Raw genomic sequence first — 24807 nt, 5'->3', positions numbered from 1 at the left:
CTTTCACCCCTTAGTTTTAAGATACATTAACATTGAATTGCAGTACATCCATGTGGGATACTATGATCAGTTACTCCTCTTTTGCACAGTCGGCCTATATTCCCGTTTTAACTCTTTACAAGCCCTAGCGAGGTGCGCGCTTCCAGCACCGTGCAGGACGGCTCATTTACCGACCCTTGGCTCATCGCTAAGGCGCCCGCCGCCGTCGCGCCGGCAGGGGAGACCAGCGCCGTTCTCGAGCACGTTTGGCTGGAAAGGGCCCGCGTACCTGCCGCACTCCAGCCTCTCCGGCTCCTTCCCGCGCCAGCCCGGGCCTGTGGCGGCGGGGCCGACGGGGCAGCGGGCGGGGCGGAGCGCCGCTGACGAGCCCGAGGAGGCGGGCGCCCTTCCCCCAGCCGCTCGGGCTCCTCGCGAGCGGCCCACGCCGCCGGGCTGGGCTCGCGTCGCCGCTCGCGACCCCTCGCACCCTGCCCGGGCCGGGGCAACGCCGCTGGCGCCGCCGCGCTCCCCCGGCCGCTCCCGGCGCGCCGCCCCCGGGCCGCCGCTCCCGCCCTGTCCGCCACTGACGCAGTCCGTGCCGCACCAGCTCCAACATGGCGGCGGCGCGGCGCTGAGCAGCGCGGGGTACGAGGGCCGCCAACGGGTGAGTGCCGGCCGCGCCGCCGGGCAGGGCCGGGCGCCGGCGCGGCCGACTGAGGGCCATCGCCTGGGCCGCGCCGGGAGCCGGGCGGACGGCGGACGGTGGAGGGGGAGGTCGCAGCACCGCGGGGCCTGAGTCTCGGTCACGGCGCGGGTAGGAGCTCCGGCCCCTCCCGGCCGGCCCGGCCGCCGCTTCGGAGCGGGCCTGGGGCTACCGCTCGCAAACGCCCCTCGCAAGGCCCGGGCGGCCGCGTGCGGGGGGCGGGCGGACCGCAGCGCTCGGCGCATCCCGGGTGAGGGCGGCCCCTGAAAGGGAAGGGGTGTGGGGAGCTGCGAGCGCGGCCCGAGGCGGGCGGGAGTGGCAGGAACGGGTGAAGCGGCGCACGGGGCTTGGCGCGCATCGCGCCGGGGTCGGGTGTGCCGGGCCCGCTGTGCCTCTCCGCAGCCTGGCTAGTCACGGGTCTGTGCCCGCGGCGAGCGCCCTGGTCAGGCTGGCGTGCTGCTGGGGAGTTTGAATGAGTCTTCCCTCCTCCCCTAGACGAGGGAGGAACGGGGCTGCCTGCGTGCCGCATGTTCCCCCCTCTGCAGGCCTCTCCTAGGGAAGTGGAGCCTGCAGGAACTGCCGTATCTGGCAGGAGACTCCTCTGCCTCTCTCTTTTAGGGATTTCCTAAGGCGTTCCATAGGCTTTTATGAATATTGGGTTTCAGGCTCATTTTGTTCGCACCCATGACCAAACTATAAGTATAGTCTGCATATACATGGCTGTACTTTGAGAGACTTAAGAGAAGTAGTTCACTGAAACTGTTCACTATCTGTTGTAGTGCTAAACATTCCCTTTAAGTTCAGTCACAATTAGAAAATTTATCAGTAATGATAAAGTCACTTTGGCCAGTAGTTTGACTGGATAAGTTTAATTATATTTAGTAGTCATCTGAGACCAGTTTTAAGAGAAGTGTCAGACCATTGTCTTGCATATAGTCTATTTTCTAAGGTGTATTTTTTGTGAGAGAATACATTGGAGGTTTCATCTTTTTTTCTATATTGCCAGCAGAAGAGGCTGTTCTTTGGATAAGGATAAATGTTACTAGCGTTTGGGGTTTTGGGGGGTGGGGGGGTTGGTTGGTTGATTTTATTTGATTGGGGGTTTTTTTGTTGTTGTTGATGTGGTTTTATGTTGCTTTTTTTTCTTTAGTCTTTTCCCTGCCCTTTTGTTTCACTATTCCCACTGCATTGGGGTCCAGCATGGCTCAGATTTTTAGGTGCTACCATGATAAAAATATGGTAACAATTTATAAGTTAGACATGATTTATGAAGCATTGTTGGTCTAAACTCACAGAGCTTGATTTATCCATTTGTAAAAATTATTTATAAATATTTCAGAAATAATATAATTTCCTGTATGCAAAGTAGATCTGAAGGGTAGCATAAAAAGGACAGCAGCATCAGTTCTCTGAGAGCACCCTTTGGGACTGTATTTCTTATTAAGACTTCCCATTCTTTCAGTCCTCTTCTGTGAGACAAACATTATTGTTTTAATTAGCTAGCAGTCATCAAGCTGCTATCAAGACAAGATTTGGGTTTTTTTCCCTCATAGGCTCTCAGAAAATCTGGGGATTATGAGGGAATTCAGAGTGAAGAATATGCAATGGAGTGGAGGATTTTACTGCGTTGCAGCATGATTTCTCCACTACCACCAGTTCACTCCTCTCTGTGATGGTAATTTAGGATCCAGCTTCCATTTGGAAGCGGAGTCAGTGAGTGCCTGGGAAAAATGTGGCTGTCTTTTAATGCAATGAAGTTTAGGTCAGAGACTGGAATGAAGCATAAGAGGGATCTAGAGGAGCAGAGAAAGGGGTGGAACATGAGAATAAAAGATGATACAGCAAGATTTTTTTTATATGGTTGACAAATAAGGGTCTGCATTCAGAGCTGTCTCCTACTGTTGCATGGTTGTCTTCCCTTGCTTTCATCTTCAGGAACAGGTAGGAAAGGATTCCACTGCCGAAGTTCATGTTGGGATTTATGTGACTTGGAGATTACACCCTGTAAAAGGTTTTTTCTCCCTTTCATACAAAGCATAAACTTGCCTTTTCTTAGCACTTTTAAAGTTTTATTTTAAAAGTTCATGGATTCAGGCCTGTTCAAATTCACACCAAAGAGTGGACTTCCTTGTGTATAGACCTGGCTAAAAACACCTGTTTTTTTCCACAAATCGTAACACAGGAAAAGAAATGCTTTCCACGTAAATTAGATACAAGAAAATCAAGGCTAAGACTTGACAACAAAAGTTTTTGGTTGCAAGTGACAAGAGCGTGGTGGGATATTTTAACATTTTTCATTGTAGGTATCCCTTTTATAGGGAAACAAAGGGGATGATGCAGTAGGAACCTGTATTTCTGTGGAAACAGTTTAAGAATGTTTTACCTTCTCTGCTGTATGCTATGCTCTCCCATCTGAGGTGTTAAAATTGGGTGTGCATTCCTTATACTTTAGTACAAGAAGATGAAATTCATGTTCGTAATCACAAAAAGTCATACTGAAAGTTCTACCAGTGTGGTAGGGTTAGGAGTATTTACTGCATATTTAGTCAGGACCTATCTAAGGGTGATATTTTCTTAGGTCTCCCTTGCCTCATGTCCATGGAAGACAAGGGTTGTTATTGTCAGGTGTGTGATTTCTGTTTTTACAGGGAAACAAATCCTTTGTCAGTAGTACAGTAAAAACTTGTAAGGTTGTTGTAGGGGAGGAGGTCTGATGAAAAGTGGTGTCAATTGCTTTTTGCCTGCAAAAATGTTGTAAGTTTTATTTTATGTTTTGTTTTTCTTTTGAAGGGACAGTCAGATTGAAAGCTTATATTGCATGATTTTTAGTGGTGACTAGAAAGTCTTCCTGCATAAATTTCCTAAACTTGTGTAGAAAGCAAGTATTTTCTTCTTTTCTTATAGATATGTTACATCCATGTTATTGCAAAGACATTATCCTAAATCTGAAATGTCTTCTAGTGTAGCACCTTTTTCCTAAATTTGGCAACAAAAGTCCTGTGCTGCTGATTAGTGAAATGAAAAAAAAAAAATTCTTAAATGTCATTGCTGCTAATTCAGAGTTTCCAGATCGTAAGGTACAGAGGAAAAGATGGTGGTGTTTGGAAAAAATGCTAAGAAAATTATGGAGATTAAGGATTGATCTGTTTAAGTTTTTGTTGTTCACATCTTTGGTATCATGTTAACACAGCTGCAAGCACTGTCATGGGAATGAAACTATGAACAAATTTTCATGTCTCCCATTTCACAGTCATAAATTCACTTCTTGTTTAATCCATAATGGAAAGAACTTGTAACATTTTTAGTCTGCCATCAGTTTAAGCTGATATGTGCTGCTGCGGTATCTTTGTGTGAAGGGAGGAGGAAAGGGTGGTTTTCATTCAGCCAGGTAGCCACCTGTATGCAAGCTAAACACATGGGTATAGGAACCCTCTATTGTAGTATCTGCCCACATTTATATTGTCTTCAAGTGACTGCAGGCACAGCTTTAAAGAATGTATGTTCTGTGTTCACTTTGTGCATTTGCATTTTCTCAGTGCAAAATTTTGCTTTAAAATACATTTCTGGAGATCCTACTTGCCTGTCTTTGAAACATGTATCAATGTAGTTTAGTCTTGCTGCCTTTGTAGATGGTGTGAAACAAAACGCTAGGAATGTGTACTTATGTACTTTAGTGTTCACTTCATTTGGACACTGAATGAACATCAGTGCAGGTAATTGTAAGTTGATGCAAGGAAGCACATACAAAGGTAAGGTAAAGGAGAAATTCAGAATCTGGAAGAACTGGTGATGACAGGGAAGGAAGTGGAGGAATAGGACACATTATATCTTTTTCCTACTAAATATATCTTTGCTTACTATTCTGTTCTGTACTAGGACTGAAACAAATCAGTAGTTCAGCACAGTTATAAAGAAAGTTGTTTTTTCCCTCCTATAAAACCAGGAAATACTGCTGTATTGCTGCTTGCTGTCACCTTCTTTGGGATGCATGACATGCTGAAACTCAGTTGATGTGCGTCTGTGAGAACTTTCTAGTTCAGTCAAAAAGTTCTAGTATGTGTTAAAAAGTATTATTACCAGATCCCTGCTAGCACACAGATGATTTTGGAAACAAAGTTCCCCAAGATGTATTTTTTAAGCGTAATAACTAATATTAGTGATAATCCCTGGGAGAAAGATGCATATGAACAGTTTGGGATAGTTATCTTTTCCCATTGGCACAGATAATTTTGAAGAAGAGCTGGCCAGCTTTTGTCCTGCAAATATTTAAACAAAATAATGAGGCTGATGAAGGTGTGAAGTAATGTGAACCCTGAGGGACGCAGTTGGTGAAATGTTGGTTGTGGATGCAGCTGTTCTGACAAGATTAAGTACTTTTGGTGTATTTGTCAACAAATACCAATATGCTCTAAGCTGAACTGTAATTCTACTTTTGACATAAAAGAAACAAGCCCCCTTTTTTAGATATGCTGAAGTGATGTTCTAGGTGCTTGGTTGGCTTTGGGCTTTTTTCAGTTAGATTCTACTAGACTTTGCAAGGGCCTCTTCAAAGAGAAGGTGGTTGAGAATGATGAGTGACTTGGAATTTTCAGAGTGTCCTTGGGCTGTTATTTTGTCCTTTCTTAGAGTTTTGGAAGGAAGAAGTGAGCTGACTTACCAAGATCATCCTGCATAGTACATTTTTTGAATGCGTGTGTAGTAAGCATCTTTTGGACTGACATCAAATTATCAAATTCATATTCCTTTCACTAGTGAAATTCCATTAAGATCACAATTTAAAAATGCAAGGTATTGGGGGTTAAGAATATCCATATTCTAATTGAAAATAAATCTTGAGAGAGAAATAGTGCAAGTCATTTAAGCTCTATTGTTATCAGATGTGTAGTGCTACTGAGCTTGTGATTTTCTGACTTCACTGTTGATATTTTCCAACTTAGTATATTTTTGGTGTTTTTCTTTGTTGGTTTTGTATTTAACATTCAGATCCCCTGTACTTTCTTTCAACACAGACAGGTTTTAAATGAACAGTATGTAGAAGATTGTGTTTGGCGTTACATACTACAATAGTAGAAATTATTGCTTATAAGGATCGTTTTTAACTTGGTAGTTTGCCCTGTAGCACACCAGGAGAAGGTCTGGCTGAAATAACAGTGCAAAGGGTATTTAAGTACATTGGAGAAGAAACACTCACTTGACTTGTGAGGTAGGTTGGGTAAATGTCACTGATATCTTAGCCTGGTTTTCTAGGGTGAGATATGTTTGCTTGTCCTGGTGTTTGTGCATTCAGGGGGTTCATACTGACCCATTGCCATATCTGTCATTTAGAATCAAGTGCAGCTTGTGTTTAGGGGATATTATTGGAGGATTTAGAGAAAATGTGGGATATACTGGAGGAAATGGTTAGAACATTGATTAACTTTGTTCCACTGTTCATGAAACAATGTAGAAGTAGAAAAACATCAAATTGAGAAAACTTGGTGGGGATAGGGAGTTGGGTAGAATTTCTGCTTTCTCCCATCCTCTACTAAAGGGAGTTAAAAATTGACTGACATAGGTATATTTATTTCACAACTTAGCTTTAGTCATTATCAGTGTTTAAAATAAAAATTGTCACGCATTAAGATAGTTGTCATTTATTTTGGCTGAAATAACTGTCCATGAATGTTAAGGCAAACCCATTTCTCAAGCAAACTACTTGTATAGCAGGAAATTCCTTCTCACTCTAGCACTAGAATTAAATGCTTAAAGTTTGGGTACAAGCAGCCAATCAGTTTTGGTAGTGATGCTTCTTAGAGGTCTCAGTTCAGTTAAAACTGGCACTTCTAGCACCAGACAACATTTATTGTGCAAGGTTTCCTGGTGAAAAGAATCCCCATGCAGCTGTGTAGTCTGTTCTGCTGCTGACAGTGGGTGGCTGTGCTTTGGCTGGCCTCAGTTCTGAAAGCAGCCTGTCCACTCCCATCCCATCCCATCCCATCCCATCCCATCCCATCCCATCCCATCCCATCCCATCCCATCCCATCCCATCCCATCCCATCCCATCCCTTCCTTGCACTGCTCCCAGTCTGTGCAGCAGTGTGGTGACCTGGGCAGCCTCCTGCTGACCTGATGACATGCTATGTTCAGCTATGGACATCTTCTCTATTGGTTTCTCTGCTGGTTGCAAAATTGGTTGTACTAGTAGGAGACAAATGCTACTTCAGTTCAAGCAGGCTGAGACAAGCCTGCTGCTTTGGACAAGCATCTGGCCTGTGTGTATGAATGTATTGTTACACACCTAGAGAGTATCTAGTGAGATTCTGCATTTTTTTGAAATCTTGTCATGCTAAAAATCACATGAATAATTAACTACGGAGTGATATTTAATTTAAACCAGTCCTGCATTGTTCTTGTGATTTTTTTCTGTGTCATCTTAGCAAATTGTTAGGAGCAACAGCACAAGTAGAGAGAATATAGACTAGCATGATCCCACTGCTGTCTTGATTTTTGCAGCCTCTTGTTCATATGCTGAGAGTGACAGATGGTGATAATTGAATTTTTCAAGGGTGTTCTGTGGTACAGCTATGGGTGAAGCTTTAGGAGAGAGGTGTACAGTATGTCAGCTAGATTTGAGTCATGTTTTCTGGCAATAAAAAATAAATAGGACTGAAAATGTATGGATTATAGTCCAAATTCTGGAAAAGGTACTCCTGTCTTACAGATCCTTTTACTATCACTGTTTGTTTTGGTTTTTTACCTAGTCTGAAGTAACTCAGAAAGGATAGAGGTTTAGAAAATGAAAAGAATATGATTATACATAATGTTGGAATGATGGAGGTGCAAATGGAATTAAGACATAGCTTGTTATACGAAAATAAAAGGATTTATGTAGTATAAGGGAAAAGTTGCATTCAGATTCTCTATAAGGAATCGTAGCATCATTTAGGTTGTAAAAATTCCTTAAAACCATTGAGTTGAATAATAAATGTAACACTGCCAAGTCCACAACTAAACCATGTCCTTAAGCAGCACTATGCATCTACTACACATCCTTTTAATATTACCAGTGATGGTGTCCCAGGAGATAAACAATGCCATAAAAGGAAAAGAAACAATGAAAAACCAAAATAATTACATTTAGCAGCAGTTGTGGAACAGCTACACCCTTGTATTTTTTTTTTTGTCAGGAAAGGTTTGGATCGTAATTGCAGAAATACCTGGTAACTTCCCTGACAGGAATCCAGGAAATACTGAATTTTGAAATTTGAAAATTGATTGCTAAAGTCTTGCCTATACCTCACAGTGTCTTTTCTTTTGTATTTCCCCACCTGAAGCATGGCACTCAAGTTTAATGTTATTGCAGCAAACATGAAGAAAATCACTCATTTGGGGTTACAACACATGAAAATGACCTAAAGTACTTGGCATTTTCTGAACTTCTAAAAAACGCTTATGTTTGCTCTCTGGAGCTTTTTTTTGTTTGCTTTTCTACAGGTTTTATTGATTTTTACATTGACTTACACATGACTTCAGTACACAAAAGGAAAAACTAAATTTTATTTTTATGACTTACAGTATTTAGACTTCTGAAGCCATGGGAGTAAAGGTCCAGAGACCTCGTTGCTTTTTTGATATAGCCATCAACAATGTACCCGGTAAGAAAATGAAAGTATTGATTCAGTAGCATGATATTCATATGAGATATGTATAGGAACAATACAAATACAATTTCACAATGAATACGGCGCTTTGTTTTTCCAGCTGGAAGAGTGGTCTTTGAATTGTTTTCAGATGTGTGTCCAAAGACATGTGAGAATTTTCGCTGCCTTTGCACAGGTTTGTCGATTTTACTATTTAATCTGTAATTTTTAATGTAGTACCCTGTTAACTAGTTTGATGTCTGTTATTTTTCTTGACATTTTCTTAAATATGAAAATAAGTTGAGCATTGGTTCTTGACACCTCCAGAGATTTAGCTGGTGGTACACATATGATCCTACACATATGATGTAGAGTCAAAGCCATTGTGGCTTTGGCTTAGTGTGTTGCAGGGAATATATACTAACCAACTTTAAATACAGGCACAGTAAGCTGATTTTCTGTTACTAGCACAGATATTACTGTTCACATTATATAACATCATCCAGTCTTGAAAGGTAGCCAGCAAGAGGTCAAACATGTAGACTTACTTTTCAGTCTCATGATACTTTGAGGAATTTGGAAGGTTGTGCTGTTATTCATCAGTTGTTTTTTCCGTTATTTTAGTTTCTTGATGGAGACTGGTGATCTCTTCTCCTACTGAAAGTATATTTCTTGAGGAAAATACTCAGAAGATTCTCTCTTGGAAACATTCACAAACAATTATTTTCCTGTGGACTGCATACTTCTGTTGAAATGCTGACAGCTTAGCAAAACTTGAGTTTATTATCACAAAAATAACTTTCTGAATACATAAATAGCATATCTGCTTTCTGTCTTCAGCTTTTTCTGCTTCCTTTCCTTCTAGCTTGGTTGTTTTTCAGGTCACGAATCTGTAGCTGTTAATAGTGAATCCCTCAGCAGTACTATTATGACCTGAATCAGGTGTGGACACATAATTCCATTCATGTTAAGTTAACTAGAACATGCAGCACACCATTCAGGAAGTCTGCAGGAATGTAGGTATTACCTGAGCTGAGAATTTGTTTACTGACACAAAATCAGATTATCAAAACTTGTTTAGAAATTTGAACTTGAATGATTTTTAATGGCTGTGACTACATTAGCACATGACCATTGCATTCTTGATCTGCTGTCAACCACCTAAAAGTCAGATTATTGAGTAAAGGTGTTACTCCCTACTACTGCCTTATATTTGTGAATTGAATTATTTCAACAGCATTTCAGGTTAGCAACAAGTGTAACTAAGTTCATCCTCCATTGCTGACATCTGTAATCAAATTCAGATCCTGAACTATTTTGCTGCCTTAACACACATAAGAATAGTGAGAAAAATACGCAGGAAGTTTATGATACTGATCATCATGTTATTTTTCAGAGTTTTAATTTTTGTTTTCCTTACCCATCTTTTTTCTGGAAGTTTTGAAAAGTGTGTGGTACCTTTGTAAAACAGGGATCAACAGCTCCATGTTTTCTGGCATCTGCTGAGTTAGTGGAACACACACAGCTTCACCATTTATCAGAGCTGCTATCAAAAGTGGGGTTTTTTCCAGCTATTCAAATCCATATGGAGACACCAGTCTGTTACAGATTAGGTTAATAGGCAACTGCCCTTGACAAAAGCTGCCAGTTTAATTGCTCAGGATAAGATTATAGGGAGATGCTGTCTAACAGTTTGCCAGCATGAAGGGGAAGTGGTTGGAAGTGCCAGTGATGACCTCACTGTTACCTTGAGGTTAGCTCTGCTGCTAACAGGACCCACCATGAGCCATTCATCTTGCAAACTCAGCAGAAGTCTTCTCTCTTTGAGGAGGGGGAGGTTATTGTATTGTAACTGAAGCAGTTTGCTTAAGCAGCAGAGCTGATGCAAGGGAGGAAGAGAGTTCTTTTCCTTCCCCTACATCTCTGGCTTTCTTACAAGTTTTTATGGTACCTTAGCTTTGCTGTGTTTTAACTGAAAAATCTGGTTGTTTCTTGCATGTTTCTGAGCAATACCAGTTGTCATAAATGTAACCTGGTTGTTTAAGTCCAGTCAGTCTGCATGGAAGTGACCAGAGTTATGTGCTAATGTCAGTAAGGAGGAGTGCTAGTATAACTGTAGAGACACAAAGTAGTTTCTGCAATGCTTTCTTAAATGTCATTTTCTTACTGGTATTACAGGTAAGTGTCTGCCTCACAAGCCAGTTTTTCAGAGCACAGAAGATAATTTTGATTGAGTGTTTCACACAGCACTTTTTTTGTAATGAAGATTCTCCAGATGCAGAGAGTAATTTTTGGTTTTGTTCATTCTCTTCTTTAGGTGAAAAGGGTACAGGAAAGTCCACCCAAAAGCCATTGCATTACAAAAGTTGTCTGTTTCACAGGGTTGTGAAAGATTTTATGATCCAAGGAGGTGACTTCAGTGAAGGTAAGACATGAATCTTTAAAGAAGACTTCACTGCTGATGTAATGAAATGTTGCAGAAGTTCTGTATAGAATCATTTACTTATATTAATTATTATCTGACAGATATCTTTTGCCTCTGCTTTTTCCTCTTTCTTCTGTGTGAGAACCTTTCCATGAGAACCTGTGTAATCAATTCATATGTGAATGCACACACTTTTGCTCAAGTTCTCTCAAATATTCAGAGAATTAAGCACCTCCTATTGAAAGGTTGAAGTGTGAGAATAAAATATTCTATCTGCTGCTGGGAAACAAATTATAAAGGGAGGTTGTTGCTGAATACATGAGAGAATACTTTATTATTTTCCAAGTTTTTTGCTTTGGGATTATACAGATGCATCTTGATTGTGTTTGCATATTTTGAAGAATAATGTCAGTGATTTGGATGCAGTTACATCAGTACAATGAAGCACCTTCCACATAATGTAACTCTTAATCACTGCTTTAAGTGACACTTTTCCTCTTTTAAGGAAATGGCAGAGGAGGGGAATCCATTTATGGTGGCTTTTTTGAAGGTAAGAGTTTTATCAGTCTGTTCTATTTTGGTGTTAAAATAAACAATCACCTTTACATTCTGTAGTCTCTGTTCTGTAAACCTGAATTCCATTTTTTTTTAAGATTTTGTGTGGTCTTGAAGGCCTTCGACTGTCACATTTAAGTTATTTTACTTTTAAGATATGAACCATTTTAATGAATGAAGAACTAAAACTGAACTCCTTTGTATTTGTTCCTTTTACCAGATTTATGTTTTCATTGCTGATTTTAGATATTTACTTTTGCCTTGATCAGCTGGCTAAAAGTTGGGGATGGTCTTCTCTGAGGGAAGAGGAGAAAGGTGTTGATGGGGTTGGGTTTCCTTGCAAATTCTTGTTTAAAAGAATGCATAGAGTTCTGCTTTCCTGAACCCAAGATGAATTAATGATAGAACTTTTAGCTATCTCACAGTCCTGGCTCTTTATCAGCTGGTGTTGCAGAAGAGTTATAGTTGCTGAGTTTCTCAGCCTGTGTTTGTCCAGAATGTAGTGGAGCATGTGTTTCTAGGAGCAGTTGTTGTGTTACACCTTAGCCCATGTGCTGGGTGGCTGCCACCCAGGCAAGGTTAAGCCCCTCTCCCCTCCTGGACATTTTTTTTCCCATTGGTTGTTGTCTGAGCTTGCAGCACTCAAAAGAATTCTCTGCTGTAGTAGGCTGCAAATTTATATCAGACCTTGAGTGGAATGAGCAGTTGGCAACTGCCAAAAGAGGGAGGAGGCCTTACCTTGCATTGACTCTCCAATCAGACTTTAACCTGATTCAGCTTGCTAAAATCCCTAAAGATTATTGTAGCAAAAATATATTTCCATCTTAGTGAGTGGATCCAATTACATAATTTGGCAAGCATCAGAACCAACACAAATGAGTAGTTGGGTTTGAGGAAATGTATGGCTGGGAGAAATGGAGAAATGTGCACAGCCTCCATGTATCTTCCAGCAGTAGCAGGCGGGCTGTTCCACTTGGCTGGCCACAGTATGAAACTGAATTTGTGGAAGGTTTTGCTTTTGGGGATCAATTAACCAGTGCACCATAGGATTACACTGACATTTGATGCTATGGTACAGGTGATTGGAGAGTGAGTGGGACCATCCCCTTTTGTGGCTAGTGACAGTAGCATTATGAATATTGTACATTTTCCTTTGTTAATACTTCCTCCTGCCATCTGTATCCAAACAGTATTGAACGAATGTCCTCGTGTCGGAAGAATTTTCCTTCCCCCAAAACCCATTTTTCTGTTTTGGGACAGAAGGGAGAGGTTTATTTCTTACAGGTGTCTTAAATGAAGAGCAGTGATTACATTTTACACTTTTTTCATTTCATAGTATAGTTGAAATTTAGTTTGAACTATTAAAATTATTTGGTCATAAAAAGTAGGATTCATTGAAATTAAACTAATATTCTTAACAGCCAGCTTGATAAATTCATTTGTGTCTGTCAGACAAACAAGTTGTTAGGGATTGCTATCAAACTATCCATGTGTACTAAAAAAACAAAAAATAAAAAACAGAACAACAAAATGCCTGAAAATTAGGGATTTATTAATAGTTAATACACAGCTTCTGTTCCAAAGAAAAATAGAGCAACAACTTGAACGTGCCCACTAACGGTGGTAGGAGACAGATCTTTTGTGCAAGAATAGTAAATTTTAATTTTTTTCCACTTAGGCTATAAACCATTGATTCATATTTGTCCTTGTTATACAGAATTAACAGAACTATATGTTTTTAAAACAGCTGTTATTTTTATTCTATTTTTAATACAACTTTTAATTCAAGTGACTAACAGATTTATTTAATTAGGATTAATTTATTTAGACAATAGCATTTACCTAAGTATATATTGTGTGCTTAAAAAGTAACTGAAAACACTTTCTTTAGATGAAAGTTTTGCTGTAAAGCACAACAAAGAATTTCTCCTTTCAATGGCCAACCGAGGGAAAGATACAAATGGTTCACAGTTCTTTATGTAAGTATTGCAATATCTTGAAATGCATATTTGGTTTGCTGTTTGTAAGGTGTCGAGGGAATCTTTTCAAATATTCAAGATTAGCTCCTGTGCAAAGCCAAATTTGATGTTTTTCTACCATGTTGCCTGGAAGTAGCCGTTTTCCTAACGTGCTTATTTGTATTTAATATTCTGTGCAAAAGGGCTTTTGGTAATTTTCAATAGCTGTGTCCTAACTTGGGCAATAAAGTAAACCTGTTAGTTTCTTATAAAATTCTTAGTATTCTAATAAATTTTTTTCAGGACGGCAGCAAAACACCTCTGGGGGTTCTGCAAAGTAGTAGAGGATTTTTTTTAATCACAAAGTAGCTTTCTAGTACAGTCTTAGTTATAGGTAAAACTTATATTCTAAAAATACATTGCAGTCGACTCTTAAAATCTAAATTATCTACAGAAAATATTCTCAAAATACATCACTCTTACCCATGTTTCTTGGCCTTAGTTAACATAACAAGTTGTGGATGTCAGCATTAAAACCTTATTTTGGGATTTCTAAGTGATTGTTACCCCAATCATCCCAGTTTTCTACTCTGCCATAACTGACATGTATGCCTTGGTGATGCTAGTATAGGGGAAAGCTGAGAGAGAGTCAGTTCTGTTTCTGTGTCAAATCATCTGTACATGCAGATATTTCTTCCAGGTTTCTCATTATTTCCTAATGTGTTGAAGGTTATTTGTGTTTTTCCTGCAGATTTTTATATCTGTTCCTTGTAGTATTTATATCATTTAATAAGTAGAAACTTATTATATCCTATATGAGGATTCTGTCTAAGAATTTATGTGCAGTTTTGGTTTTTTTTCAGTAACATGTAATATACATTATTCAACTAAACACTTTAAAACAATAAATATTTTTAACTGCACACAGACTGAGACTGATACATATTGGTTTTGTTCAGTTTTATTAGTGCACTCAAAATAATGTTGACCTTTCTATGTGAAGATTACATGCTTCGAATGCTGACTGCTTTTCACTAATACTGATTTTGTTTTTTTCCTTTAAATTAATATCTGGAAACAACAGAACAACTAAACCTACACCTCATTTAGATGGGTAAATATCTCATTTTCTTCTTACATTTGTTTGGGAACTGCCTTGAGAAAATTAAGTGCTAAGAATACTTACTTTTGTTTGCGTTCTTCAGGCATCATGTTGTTTTTGGACAAGTCATCTCAGGTCAGGAAGTTGTGAGAGAAATAGAAAACCAGAAAACAGATGCATCTAGTAAACCATATGCTGAAGTACGCATACTGAGTTGTGGAGAATTAATTCCAAAATCCAAAGGTAAAGTTGAACTGTACATATGAGGTAATTTTGCTTGTTTTCTACTGTATTGGCTGCTTATAATAATATTTAGAAACTTAAAATAGATGATGGCACTGTTGGTGAAAAGGTGAATAGCGTTGCAGAGCAGTCAGTCTTCTAAAGAATTTAGAAGTTGTTGATGCAAAAGACATTAAAGAACAATCATACATGCTTCTTTTCAAAGATTCTCAAGTCTTAAATTTTCTTACACTAGTTGCATTTTAGCTTGCCAAAGCTGGCAAGCACCTGTCATATCAAGTAGTGTGCTGTGTTAAGAAGATTGGTGGCAGTTTGACTTCGATAACTTCTCCTTTGGAAGGTACTGAACTTGTTTCACATTGGTCTAAGGTAACTCTTCAAATCAGGAACTTAGATCATAAAAGCCTGGATTTGGCCCTTTAGCTCATACACTTGATAAGTTACTGTAAACTATTCTTAAAGAGGAATATGACAGAACCTGTCTTTCTGGAAGGGATGTCCTGCTCTGCCATTTCAGAGCTGAACATAGTATGAACGCTTAGATCAAGCCTTATTATCCAGGATGTTCCTGTCACCATGGAGAATCTCATTAGCAGAAAGACAAGATGCTTGTTTTGTAGGAGTTATGATAGGGGATCATCCTGCTATATCATTCATAGCACGTTCTGTTGCTATATACTGGGAAGGGTTGCACCAAGGATATTGAAGCACAAGCACAAGAATGGTTTGTTTGGCCAAAGGAAAATACAAGCATTTGAACTTCAGCTTCTTGTTTTTTCCCCTTCTTTTTGCTCATGTGTTGTGATATTTGGCAGAATGACTTTGGCATCTGAGGTGATCTCTTCAATACCACAGAATTCCAAGCAAAATTATCTTTTCGCCCCTGACGTCTGAAAGGTTCCAAGTCATGCCATGTGTTAGGATACAATTATGGGATTTTTGAACAGTATTCCAGAGCATGGCATCTCTTAGGAAATGCACAGGTGGTGTAATGAGAAAATAGAACAGTACAGATACAGGATAGGTAAAACTAGGGGATGAGATACCCACTTACATAGATGTCTTAATTGGATTGCCACACTCCCTTTGAAATCCACTCTAGAACTCTTCAATAACTAAATGAAATTTTTGGCACTGAGCAATCTGATGACTTACAGCCTTTAGGCAGGGCTTTGAAGTGTTTGTCATCCAAAGAGTGAATGAAATAAATGCAAAAAAAAAAGTTGTTTTTCCCTTCAACTTCTCTTAAAAGAGAACAGGCTCCTGGAGGGATTTGAATTGGGTTGCTTTTACCCATCTGTCTATGTTCTCGTACCTCTGACTGGGTACTTCAGCATTCCTGGCAACTCTGGTTGCTGTAGCTGGCCTGGTGTGCCATACAGGGATATTGATGCCAGGGCAATGGGATAGCTCACTTTATAAAGCTGTAAGGCTCAGTTCTGGATAATGATGGGCAGTAGGAATGTTTGGAGGTCAAGCCTTAGGCATCAGGATCAGGTACATGAAGGGCAGAGCAGAGTACAGTGTGGGGAAAGACAGTGGCCCTGATGCACAGGGGATTAATGCACAGCCAGCCTGATAAAGATGCTGTGTGACAGACCATGGTGGAAATTGTAGTGTGTGGAGGATCCTGCTTTTGAAAGGGGAAGGCTGTGTAAGACCTCCAGTGGGAAATGGGCCTCTACTGTGAAAGATGGCAGCATGGCTGGAACTGTTCACTAAATGCCCAGCATGGAACCACTGATGAGCTGTGCTGGCCTGAAGCAGTGGAAAAAGAAGGAACAGTGTGACCACATCAGCTGAAGCAAATTTGCCAAGCTGCTGTCTGTAGGTCACAAGTGGAGTAGGGGAAGCCCTTGGACTTGTCAGTTACTGGGGGGGGAGTCCAGATAGGAGGAGCAGTTTCTGGGATGCAGTCGGTGTCCTGCGAGATCACCAAAAGACCAAAAGATCAACATTTGCTTGTCACTGCTGTGAATTACATGATGATATTTGTTCTGACTTTTATGCCTGAACCCAGTTGTTTTCTGGTCAGGTCACTTCCTAATTTCAAGCCATGGGGCTAATGTGAGACTTATTATAGTCCCTAACCAGCTGAGATGCAGAGAGTACTTGTCTGTGTCATGAAGCTTGATCAGGTACTTCATGAACTCTGGCAAATACTCTTAAGTCACAGTGAAAGGAGTGGGAAGTGATGTTATCTGTTTCAGATGTGGTCATAAGTTGAAAGCTGATCCTGAAGGTAATGAGGTGAAACTTCTGGACTGTACATAGAAGTGTGTTTCTCGACAACCTTCATGTTCCAGCATTGCTCCCATTAGCTGTAATCTGTAGTTGGATGGTACCAGGTTGGTTCAGTATTCAGAGCAGCATTTGCTGCTGGTCAGAGGGCCACCAGAAAGTATATCCAAGCTCTCTTGCCAGGTACTCTGTCTTTGCTGTGTAACTAGTTCTGGTCTTCTTAGTTTTGTTTGTTTGGGTTCCCCCCCCTCCGCCGTGTCGTTTCACTCCCTACCTGCCATAGGATATCCCAAGTACATCTCCCATTGACAGCTTGCTGCACATGAAGAGTCACATTATATTTGTTGATGTTATAGCTCATTAACTTGCCTGCAGGTCTGTCTGTTACTTACTTTTAAGTAGTAACTTTAACATACCTGAACGTGTAACAAGAGTGCGGACAAAACTGTCATCCATTTTGACACACTTAAAACATGCAGGAGGAAGAAAATGCAGGAAATCACTGCATTTAATAATTAATGATGAAAGCATGTAGGAAACACTATGGTGCCATATGAAGATTTTTTTTCCCCTTTGAATGCACCAAAACTGTGGGTGTAAAAGATCAGAAATGTTTAACCTTTTTAATGCTTTTTGTATTCTTAGTAGAGGTGAGATGAGATTCTTCTTTTTTTTTTTTTTTTTCATTGCCACCTGACCTACACCTGGCTCCTTTGATTGAAATTAGTTATAAAAATGTTTGGTTTGTTTTATAATATGTACTTATTACATTTTGTAAATATGTATGTATTCAGACAATCTAAAATTGATACAAAATATTGCAGAGACTTTGTATTAAATATAGTGCTAAAATCAGGATTTTGAGCAAAAGTTTGAGAACAGAGAGCATTTATCTAGGTCTGGACATACAAGAAAAATCAGAAATAAAAAGAGAAGTGTCTTTTGGAAGCATTTTGCAAGAAGTCCTAAAATCTTCTGATGAGAATGAGCTGATTCCAATCAGCAGGCTGCCCTAAACTGGTAAGAGTACTTGCTAGTTCATACTGCACCTGGAAGTGACTGGAAGACCAATATACTCTGCAAAGGACAGAAGTTTTTCAGTGAGTTGTCAGGTCTGTATCAAGTGAGGCTTGTGAGTAAACACATAGAAAACACTGTGTGTAAATTAGAATTACAGTGTATTCTGGGTTGGAGTGGGCCCACAAGAATCATGAGTTCAGCTCTTAGGTGAATGGTCCATACCAAGGTCAAACCTTGGTGTTAACCCTGTGCTCTGACCTCTGACCAGCTGAGCTCATCTCTGTTGTCATACAGCTATGACTTGTGTCTGTGATGCTGAGGTGAAAAATGCATGAGATTTAGTGCAATGGGATCGAATTTAATCCACTCTACCTGTGTGGGGATTTGTTAACAATTTGACATGAAAAAAAAATCCATAAAGTGTATGACCATGAAAAGAGGCCAAGATTGTTTTTGTTGGGATGTATGGCACACCTCTGATGCAGTTCTGTGAATTAAGCTCCAGCTAGCTTGTTGTCACCCAGAAGTGTTATCTCAGCCTGTCCAATTGGAAGCGAGTGTGCTGCATCACTGTGAAGAGGAAACCTTTCACCACTCTTTGTATCACTGCTTTCTGAGTGTAAGACCTGACAAATTAGGATAGTGAGCTAAATTCAGTGAGTACTTGGTTTAATCTGTGCCTCTTATTTTCTGTTTCAAAATTTCTCTTGTTACTGATTTGATGAAGTCAGGTGAAACCTGCAGCTAAAGAATTTTATTTTATAAACACACTGTGAATAAATTTTAAAGATTTCTTTGTATGTAGCTTATGTTGTATATAAAACATCATCAGAAAACTTACATGGTTCTGCAAGTGCTTGGCAGTATAAATTTTAGTCTTAAAGCTTCATAAATACAAATTATGAAAATATCTTGTTTTTCTAGACATATCCTTTATTGTGCTATGGAGAAACAATGTTTTTCCAAAATATCAATTGTTTTTTTCTTACTTACTTTGAAGTAATCTCACTACACAGTTATAAGAATCTGAGACAGATACTAATTGGGGTGTTTTTTCTGAGATTAGTTTAGAAGTGTTTGATACTGAAATGTGTCTTTGCTATTCTGATCTAAAGCCAAGAAAGAAGAGAAGAAGAGACACAAGTCATCTTCTTCATCCAGTGATTCGGAAAGTTCAAGCGATTCAGAATCATCTTCTGATTCATCATCAGATTCTGAGAGTGCTTCAGAAGAGAAATCTAAAAAACGAAAAAAGAAACACAAAAGAAATTCCAAGAAACATAAGAAAGAAAAGAAAAAGAGAAAGAAAAGCAAGAAAAGGTCAGTTCTGAAATTTGTTTTGCTTTGTTACATGTATACCATGTACCATTCTCTTGTCTTAAAACTACAAACTACTTTTCTTTAAACTAGCAGTGCAGGTTATGCAGTCTGGGAGATAGTTGGTTTCCATATACAAGAATAAAATTTGTGATCTGTGAAGAGTCGTGTTCATGTGCCTGCGTAGTGCAGCTTGTGGAAGAATATAAAGCAATGGACTAAGACTTCAATGGGCTTAAAAAGTTGAAGGAGTTGTGGGTTTGAAGTAGGTAGGGATAGTTTGTTGCTATTAATTCACTTCCATACAATTCAGTTTGAATCATATGCAGTAGAACTTAGAAAAAATGTAGCATGCAGGAATATAACAAAATTAAACATAAAATTAATAAATTAACATACTTATTTTTTTTGTCTGTTATGCCAAAACTCTTGCAGTTTCACTGGAAGATAATAAAACTGAGAAAGCAGTCTTGCTTCTGAGAACGTTATCTTGAATCTAATAGTTTTGTTATAGTTCAGTGTGAGATAAAAGTGGTGTTAGTGCAAGTCACCTTTTTCTAAGCTAGCAGTGAAATTTAAGAAAAATTCACTTAGTGCAGTGCTGCCTAAACACTTTCTGTGCACCTAAACCCATTTCACAGAAGTTTGTAAACTGCTTGGAATTACTACAGTCTGTAGACAGTTATATATGCTATTGTAAAAACTGAATTTTTAGTCTCCTGATAGTGTTCTTTGAAGAAAATAAATTAAGCAGAAAAGTAGTATCTAAATGGAGATTATATATGTTTGGTGTTGCACCATTGGAATTACTAGAGAAAATGTGTTGGTCAGCAATCTACTGCAGTTGTATACTTTGGAACAAAAATATCACGGGGGGAAAAAAGTTGTTTCTGAATTAGCTCTGCTTTCTGCAATTCTTGTGGAATCAATGTATATTGAATTAAGAGAATTTCTGAATTACTTAAATAGATGGAAAGGTCTTCCCTCATCCAAATAACTCATTATGCATATCTTCTGTACAAAAATAAAGCTCATCCAGTGAAAGTGAAGATGAGAATACTGAAGCACAGCCATTATCTACTGTCCGTCCTGAAGAAATTCCTCCTGTACCCGAAAACCGGTTCCTGATGAGGAAAAGTCCTCCTAAAGTAGATGAGAAGGAAAAGGAGAGAAAAAGCAGAGAGAAGGAAAGAGAGAGGTAATATGGCTGGTTTAAGTCTGACTATGTGCTGGCAATGCTATGGTCACATTGCTCTTTTAAAACTCTAATGTTGAATCTTTTCCATGCTGTAAGCACTGCTGGAAGAAAAATAGATTCTCCCTTTATTGGAAACTCTTGTCTTTGTCCTAGAACAAAGGCTTATTTTTTCAAAAGGGTTTTAGTGAATAAAGATTGTATAATGACTGACTCAATTTCATTTAGAATGCATTACAACTGTCCAATCTGAGTCTATTATTTATTCTTTTTTCAAAAATTGAAAAACCCAGAAATCTTGTAAAATTATTGTGGTTACAAATTGAACTTTTACTGTGTAAATGTTACTGTCTGCTGTAAAATAAAATTTTGTGTTTTCATTTAGTTTCTGAAGATGTTCTAATATTGATTTTCCTTCTTTTTCACCTGTACAAACAATATCATTCTTTTTAAATTATTTTTAGTAATCTATCAAATTCACAGTCAACATACCAGAGAAGGCTGTTAGTCACCAGATCTGGAAGGAAAATAAAAGGAAGAGGACCAAGGGTAAATATTTTTAATTTGTTCTTCAAAGTAAGCAAGGTGGTAGCACAGTCTCACTGCTGGTGTTACTAATCATATTCATTGGGATAGTTACTTTTAAAAAGAAGTGCCCTGTAATTGATTTGGGGACTGTGGCTTGAAGGAGGACAGAAAAGAAAATTAAATTACCTGTTTGCATACTGGGTCTGTTTGAAGAAGGGGGTGAGAAAAAAATATAAAAATGTTTTATTTAAGTTAATATGGTAATATTTGAATTGGTGAATGGAACTAGCTCAGGGTTCTAGTGAACACAGAACCAGTAAGACATCCATGCCAAGAATGTGGGGAAGACTTCTCCCCTTTTTGGCAGGGGGCAGCTGTCAAATTGTCTATTTTAACATTGTGAAGCCATGTGCTATGTGCTGCATGTGGCAAGTGTTTTTATTAACTGAAGTCTCTATCCCTCAAATTTTTAGTAAAATCCTTAATAAGTGTGAAGTATTGTTTTTGCATTGCCTGTCAAAGATATGAATCTTCATTGTTAATAAATAACATTAGCTTCTGTGTGAATTAAAAGTACCAGAAAACTGGTCAGACTACAAAAATCCTGAGGTAGACTTTACCTCAAAATCAGTTTTCTGATCAGAAAATCTGTATTCCCTCTATAGCTGAATGTCAGATACATTTTCAGTAAGTTAGTAACTTGTCATTGGAAACTTTGTATATACGTGTGAAGTGTGGTGTTAGGGGCTGGCTATGTAGAACCGACTGCCAGGGGTGAAAACCTTGCTTAGGTATCAGAGCATGTGAAATTCAAACTAAGGAATAACTTTTCTCTTTTCTTCCTCCAAGCGTTACCGGACGCCTTCCAGATCCAGGTCCAGAGATCGATTCCGGCGCAGTGAAACTCCTCCACATTGGAGGCAAGAAATGCAAAGAGCTCAGAGGATGAGAGTGTCTAGTGGAGAAAGATGGATAAAAGGAGACAAGTAAGATTATTTCTTTCTGGAACATGTGCCTATGTACTGATACTTTTTTAAAATTATTTTTTTAGTTCTTAGTTTCTTTTTTTGCTTATTTAAAAGTAATGTCTTTTACCTTGGATTTTCAATTACAATTGCTTTCAAGAAGCCAGGGTGCTGACTTGGTTATTCCATAATTTGTGTATGAGTTTAACCATGCTACTGCAAGTACATAGTTATTAATACAAAAGATCTGATGTGAAGTTTTAGTTGTGAAGCTGTCTCACTTCTGGTTTGATTTTTCAGAGTGGAGAGAAATAAAAACTTTTTAAAAATTGTATCTTTTTCTCTCCAAGGAGTGAAATAAATGAAACCAAGAAAGATAATCAAAAGAGCCCAGGAAGAGGAAGAGAGAGAAGAATATCAGACCACAGGCAAGTTTCTGAAAGTCCAAGCAGAAGAGGGGAAAAAGAGAAGAAAAAAGATCACAAATCCAGCAGTAAAGACAGGGAGACAAGAAGAAATTCAGAAAAAAATGACAAGCATAACAAAAGCAAAGCCAAGAAGAGAGCTAAATCTAGAAGCCATAGTAAAAGCAGAGAGAAATCAAAAAGTAAAGAGAGAGACTCCAGGCACAGCAGACATGATGAAAAGAGACTAAGATCAAGAAGCAAAGAGAGAGACCATGAGAAAGGTAGAGAAAAAGAAAAGCACTATGATTCTAGAGGGAGAGAGAAAGAAAGAAGTAGGAGCAAGGAGAGAAGTAAAAGAGGAGGCTCAAGAAGTAACGAACAAGAGCATAGGAAGAGCAAAGACAGGGAGAAACGCAAGTCAAGAAGCAAGGAGCGTGAGCATGCTAGAGGAAAACACAGCTCCAGCAGCAGAACAAGGGATCGAAGCAAAAGCAGAGATAGGGGTAGGAGAGGAAGGTCAAGAAGCAGGGATAGGGATCGCAGTAGAAGTAAGGACTATTCTAGGAATAGAGATAGAGAAACAAGAAGGAGAGGAAGATCAAGAAGCAGAGAAAGGAGAGGTACACCAGATAAATACAGAGGAAGAGAAAATAGGAGGAGGAGAGAATCAAGGAGTTCAGAGAGAGATGAAAGTCAAAGCAGAAACAGAGAGAGGTATTCAAACAGGGAAAGTAGAAGCTCATATAAGAGGAATGGTAGTGAAAGCCAAAGGAAGAGGCGTTCAAAAAGCCGTGAAAGTAGCAGTCCTGAATCTAGCAGAGATAAGAAGTCCAGTAGAGATCAGGATAGAAGTCCAGACTCAAAAAAGAGACCAAGTAGCAAAGAGAGAGAATCAAAAAAATCATACTCACGCAGCAGTAAAGAAAAGGAAAAGACCAGATCCTCAGCAGAAAAAGAAATAAACCAAAAATCAAAGAGTCAGGAAAGAGATCATGCCCCTAGTAAGGATAAAAAGTCTGATCGTGAAACAAGTCCTGGAACAGATGATGACAGGCATGGATGAGTTTGTGGACTTAATGTTTCCATTGTCTCAAAGTTTTAGAGACGTTTTGGGGAACGCCTTTTTTAAAGATGTGGACTTCAGTTTGGTCTTTTGATAATCTAAAACCTGGATCATTTGTACTGCTAAAGTTTTAATAAACTTGAAATGAAAAACAAATTACATGTGTAATACAGTGTGCTGTGTTTTAAATATTTCACTGGATTATGTATCCTTGTGTGTTGTCAGCTAGAAAGGTAACTTCCATGCCACTTATATTTTTTACCTGATGAACTTAGTTCAGTGCAAGCAGTGGCTGCCTGCGAAGAGGTTTGTTCCGTATATGAAGAAGAAAGCTGCAGATAAACTACATGTCATCTTAAAGCTAGGAGAATATTGCAAGGTGTCCATTTCTCCAGTCTTGCTGCATCTATTTTTCAGTAGGTATAAATCCTAAGAAAATTTATTTGTAGAGGTGAATTATTTTAGTTTTTATTGTAATCACAAAGTGAATTAATTTAAGTATATCTTTACTGTTAGTATTCTGTCACTGCCAATAGTATAATTCATGTTGTAAGGCAGTCATCTGTGTTTGGGAGTTACTTCCTTGTCCTAAAAAATTTTTTTAAGTGTTTATCAGCACAACTTTTTTCACATGTAACCTCTTCCCATTCCATGCTTTCATGTTGTCTGCTGCAGAAATGGATGCTTCCGACTACGTGCCTCAGTTGCCGAATTAGTGGATGCACAGAGATGAAACAGATTCCCAGAATTTACAGTGGGGTCAGATAAAGAACCAGGAAATCCTTTCAACTTCTGTTTCTTAACTCCATGAGAAAGCTCTTGCAGATCTCCAGTACTGTTTTTTTGAGTAATTGAAACAGAGTTTCAAGTAATATTTTAAGACATGCTCTTAATTTTTTTTTAAACTGAAATTTGCTTTCTTCCTTGTTTCCCCTCATTCTAAAGACTGTACTGTGAATTCCTTCTCGTTCTCTACTGTGTGTGTGTGTCCTTCAAACCAATTCCCTCCCTTTTCTGCCTTCCTTTCCTGCCTCTAGGTCCCACCCCAGTTTGTATTTCACCACCACACCTTCACATAGAAGAGAAGGAGTTTGACTTGTGTTGCTGCAGCAGTGCCCCATATGTGCAATCCCCAAAGAGCAGCTGGTATGTGGTAACTCAGTGCAGTGATCTGAAAGGATAGATGTGGTACACACCTCAGCACTCCTTCCACTCCATGAAACTATTCACATCTAAGACTGGCAAACCTTGAAAGTCCTAAGGGGAAATGACAAGCATTAATCTTAAGCTGTGTCAAAGCAAAACAGTATTGTAATAGTTGAAATTTTTACCAAAGTATTCAGTGGATGACACAGCTTGCTTTTACTGTCTTTCTAATGAGTATGTCAACATTTTCACTTTGTGATCAGTGTTTGTTTACAGCAGATTAGGGAAATGCCGGAATTTGCTTAAAATGGATGGTCCAGTCAGTTCTTATTCTAAAGAAT

General features: G+C 39.0%; 1 protein-coding gene across 3 annotated transcripts; it reads left to right on the top strand.

Annotated features, from left to right (window-relative positions):
- The first annotated feature begins 444 nt into the window (after positions 1–444).
- On the top strand, positions 445–23476 carry PPIG (peptidylprolyl isomerase G). 3 transcript variants are annotated; one of them, XM_062497996.1, is made up of 13 exons: positions 445–643; positions 8237–8316; positions 8423–8497; positions 10619–10726; positions 11232–11276; positions 13173–13260; positions 14324–14353; positions 14445–14584; positions 18961–19165; positions 20193–20360; positions 20822–20906; positions 21735–21871; positions 22201–23476. In XM_062497996.1, the coding sequence occupies exons 2-13, from the start codon at positions 8256–8258 to the stop codon at positions 23318–23320; spliced, it is 2262 nt and encodes a 753-aa protein (XP_062353980.1). In that variant the 5' UTR covers positions 445–643; positions 8237–8255; the 3' UTR covers positions 23321–23476. The 3 variants fall into 3 exon arrangements, with proteins under 3 accessions (XP_062353980.1, XP_062353981.1, XP_062353982.1); XM_062497997.1 differs by lacking the exon at positions 445–643 and adding an exon at positions 918–932; XM_062497998.1 differs by lacking the exons at positions 445–643; positions 8237–8316 and having other exon boundaries at positions 10683–10726.
- The last annotated feature ends 1331 nt before the right edge of the window (positions 23477–24807 follow it).

The sequence above is a fragment of the Cinclus cinclus genome, chromosome 9 (assembly GCF_963662255.1).
Source record: "Cinclus cinclus chromosome 9, bCinCin1.1, whole genome shotgun sequence".
NCBI classification, from domain to species: Eukaryota; Metazoa; Chordata; class Aves; order Passeriformes; family Cinclidae; genus Cinclus; species Cinclus cinclus.
The sequence above is the reverse complement of the archived record's forward strand: the minus strand, read 5'-3'. Positions and strand labels throughout refer to the sequence as shown.